Here is a 3070-nt window from a genome sequence, read left to right as displayed (position 1 = left end):
TCCTCATAATAGCATAGCATATAACTGGTATTAAGTAAGAACTCTTACACGTGCATTGCGTGGTCCCCACAAAAGCTTTACATTCCAAAGATAATTACGAAGTCCGATGAAATTTTTGATTCGACTTTTTATTGCAAACAGACCCTTTCACAGAAAATAAGTTATTGAGAAAATGAGGATAGAAATGGCAGATATGTGGTAAAAAATATCATTTCAAATTGGTGATGAGTCACCCACTCCAACAGTGCAGCATCCACCCTTAATAACAATCCGTCTGCTACTGTCAAAGATGTCTAATCAAGACCCTGGTATGTTAGTACGTGCTTGCTCGGTGTGTGCTCTTTCAATGGCTCACGTGAACCCAAAGCATCTCTCCAATTCACGGAAGCTAGCGCAACAGGGTTTGTAAACCCTGTACACACAGAGGTGACGTACTATGGGGCACCCACGCTCTCCCACGAGACAAAAGCTGCCGTCCAATAGAATGGCCACGAGAAGACCCCGCCCACAACTCAAGACACATTGGTCTTCAAAAAACCGACCTGGTGAACCTCCACGAAATCACTTTGACGACAGGGTCTACAAAGCCATCAACAAGCGATAGATTCATCGTAGACGAGCTAGTGAGTTGCTTTAGGCCACCGACATGAAGACAGTCCGCCTTCGGGAGCTCCTGCTTCTGCTTCTGAGTGCAGCTCTGCTAGTCGTCGTAACGGAGTGTCTACCTCGACAGAGCGACCCATACTATCCTGACGACAGCAACGACATGGTAAGTTCAATGTATGCTTTTACGAACAAGCGAGAAGTTTCCTAAAATGTATATGGAGCTTTTGCATAACGCTACTCCTGTTTTGTATTCCACATCGAGCACAAGCCCTGTTTGGTAACTGTTAGATCCTTGATTGATGGCTATAGCGACCCCATTCACAAATCACCAATGTTGGGGCTATTGCCGACTGTTTTCACTTTCCCATGTGCCTGTTGATTCAAAGTTCAGTCGTTACCGCTATGGGTTAGTACTGCATGGCAAACCTTTTAAAAGTATTTGCACCCACTGCAGCAAGAGATGAGATCATAAAGGGGCCTCGTGCGATAAAGTAACTCCCACAGTTACGCCTTAGCCATACAATCAGTACAACTAATACGACTAGACTTCTCGTAAACGCACTGGCTTTCTACATGGATTTCTGCTCCTTTGGTCTGATGCAAATCACAAGACATAACGGGTAAGAAACAGTCGGAGGAATTAAGTCCTTACATCTAGATAACAAAGCTACCATAAAGAGTGCCCGCGAGTCTTGCAATAATGATTCTTACCGCCGCCCCGGTCTACAAGGCCCGAATCTCTACTTTTTACACCCGGCACGGTCTCTACTGTCCTGCACTGGTCTAGTCTGTTCACTGTAACCTTGTCATTCTGTCAAAGCTCACAGTAACTTAAGCAGGTTTGTCACAGCTATATCCAAAGTAAGTTCGTCATTAAAAAAAACAGATAACGCCTAATTTGGATACTTACATGCTTTCTTAAGTACGTCGTAAAAGAGCTCGCCGCACAGTCACGCCGTAATGAGTAAGCCAGACCGTGACAATCCCCTTAAGGTGTTTCAAAAGGGGGCTTGATATCTTGAGTAATTGGCTGGAATAGGTTACAGTCTTTATCCTGTAAAACGATTAATGCCTTTTATCAAAAGCTATTGGGGTCATGGAGATCCACCACCCAGTGCCTCTTCTATTGGTTACATCTATCATTTAGCACCCAAGTCATCCGCGAGACGAAACTTGGTCTCATCATTTTTGCTACTTTGTCCTTTTTATCAATGATTCTATCAAACACAACTACAGTCATGGAGCACACAATTTGATAAAAGCAAAACCCATTAAAAGTGAGTCACTCTTTGTCGTAAAAGTATGAACTTCCAAGAAATGGAAAACTTCAAGACTATTTCGTCAAATTACGCCACACAATCTACTTGCAGTGTCAATGGGAAACTGTAACATATTCCAAAAAAAAACAAAAGGTTTTGCAAGACACCACTGTATTCCTTAAACTAAGCATAACCTTGGTCCTTTTTTGACGATATTTGAAAACCCGTATGAGCTGCGGATCTTGTATGATAGAGGCGATAGAGGGGAACCATATGTTAACAATTGGGTACAGTCTATTTTAATCAAAACCCGTCTACACATCTTTGGGAAAAAATGGTGCAGGAAATATTGAGTAAATGCGCATCAGCAAGGTGCCAATATCTCAACAGAGGAAGAATGGCTCGAGCGAGATCAACACTTCAAATCTTATGTCAAGTATAAGGAAATCATGCTAACCCGAATCTACTGTCTACCTTGACATTTACTCGTATCTAACATTCAGAAGAATGTATTTCTAATTACTTTTACAGACACCACTGTAACATCTTTGCATATAATTCTATTACCACTAAAATCCACGGATCCCTGAATCACAGGGTCCTTGAAATTGTTCATCTTTTATTCATACTTAATATCATTCCTTTCTTGGAAACCGCAGACAACGCCATACTGTGGTATGTGTGGCAATACTGTCCACTCAATATCAAATTTGCTTTGAAGTCACAGTTTCTTTTATAGCCGTTTCTGCGCCCAATTGATCGTCCATAGATGGGGAATAGATAGCCACGCCAAATAGAAGATCGCCCATGTTTCCGGGCATTATAAGCTGAAGAGCGCTGCCACCCGTTTAAGCACTATATCCATCCTTATTGCCTTTGTGAAAATGGGGGTATTGGTATTGTTCAGTTTATGTCGTTTGTGTGTATCTGTGCCTTGGTATGCGTCCGTAGTCATTTGCTGTAGAGGGACAGGATGTGATGTGGGAGATGGTGTAACAGGAGACTGGCAGGATTGAATGGTTGCCTTTGACTGGACTGGGCTCAAAGTTGGTCCCGCAGGCTGGCAGGAAAATACATAGACAGAAGTAGCGAGAAATACACAATGAAAAAGAAAACAATAATTACTCTAGAGATCTCACGAAGGTATGAAATGTCCGACATCTTGCGTTCTCAAAGATTTCCTACGCTAATGACGTGAGGGCCGT

At 42.5% G+C, this 3070-nt stretch overlaps 1 protein-coding gene across 3 annotated transcripts in view; it reads left to right on the top strand.

Annotated features, from left to right (window-relative positions):
* Positions 1 to 283: 283 nt before the first annotated feature.
* The window catches only part of LOC118412706, a 19638-nt gene continuing 16851 nt past the window's right edge, over positions 284 to 3070 (top strand). For all 3 annotated transcript variants that reach the window (XM_035815735.1, XM_035815733.1, XM_035815732.1), the window contains exon 1: positions 284 to 769. In XM_035815735.1, the coding sequence (XP_035671628.1) occupies positions 647 to 769 (123 nt within the window). In that variant the 5' untranslated portion in view covers positions 284 to 646. The remainder of the gene's footprint in view (positions 770 to 3070) is intronic.

The sequence above is a fragment of the Branchiostoma floridae genome, chromosome 3 (assembly GCF_000003815.2).
Source record: "Branchiostoma floridae strain S238N-H82 chromosome 3, Bfl_VNyyK, whole genome shotgun sequence".
Taxonomy (NCBI): domain Eukaryota; kingdom Metazoa; phylum Chordata; class Leptocardii; order Amphioxiformes; family Branchiostomatidae; genus Branchiostoma; species Branchiostoma floridae.
This window is presented reverse-complemented; position numbering and strand designations above follow the sequence as displayed.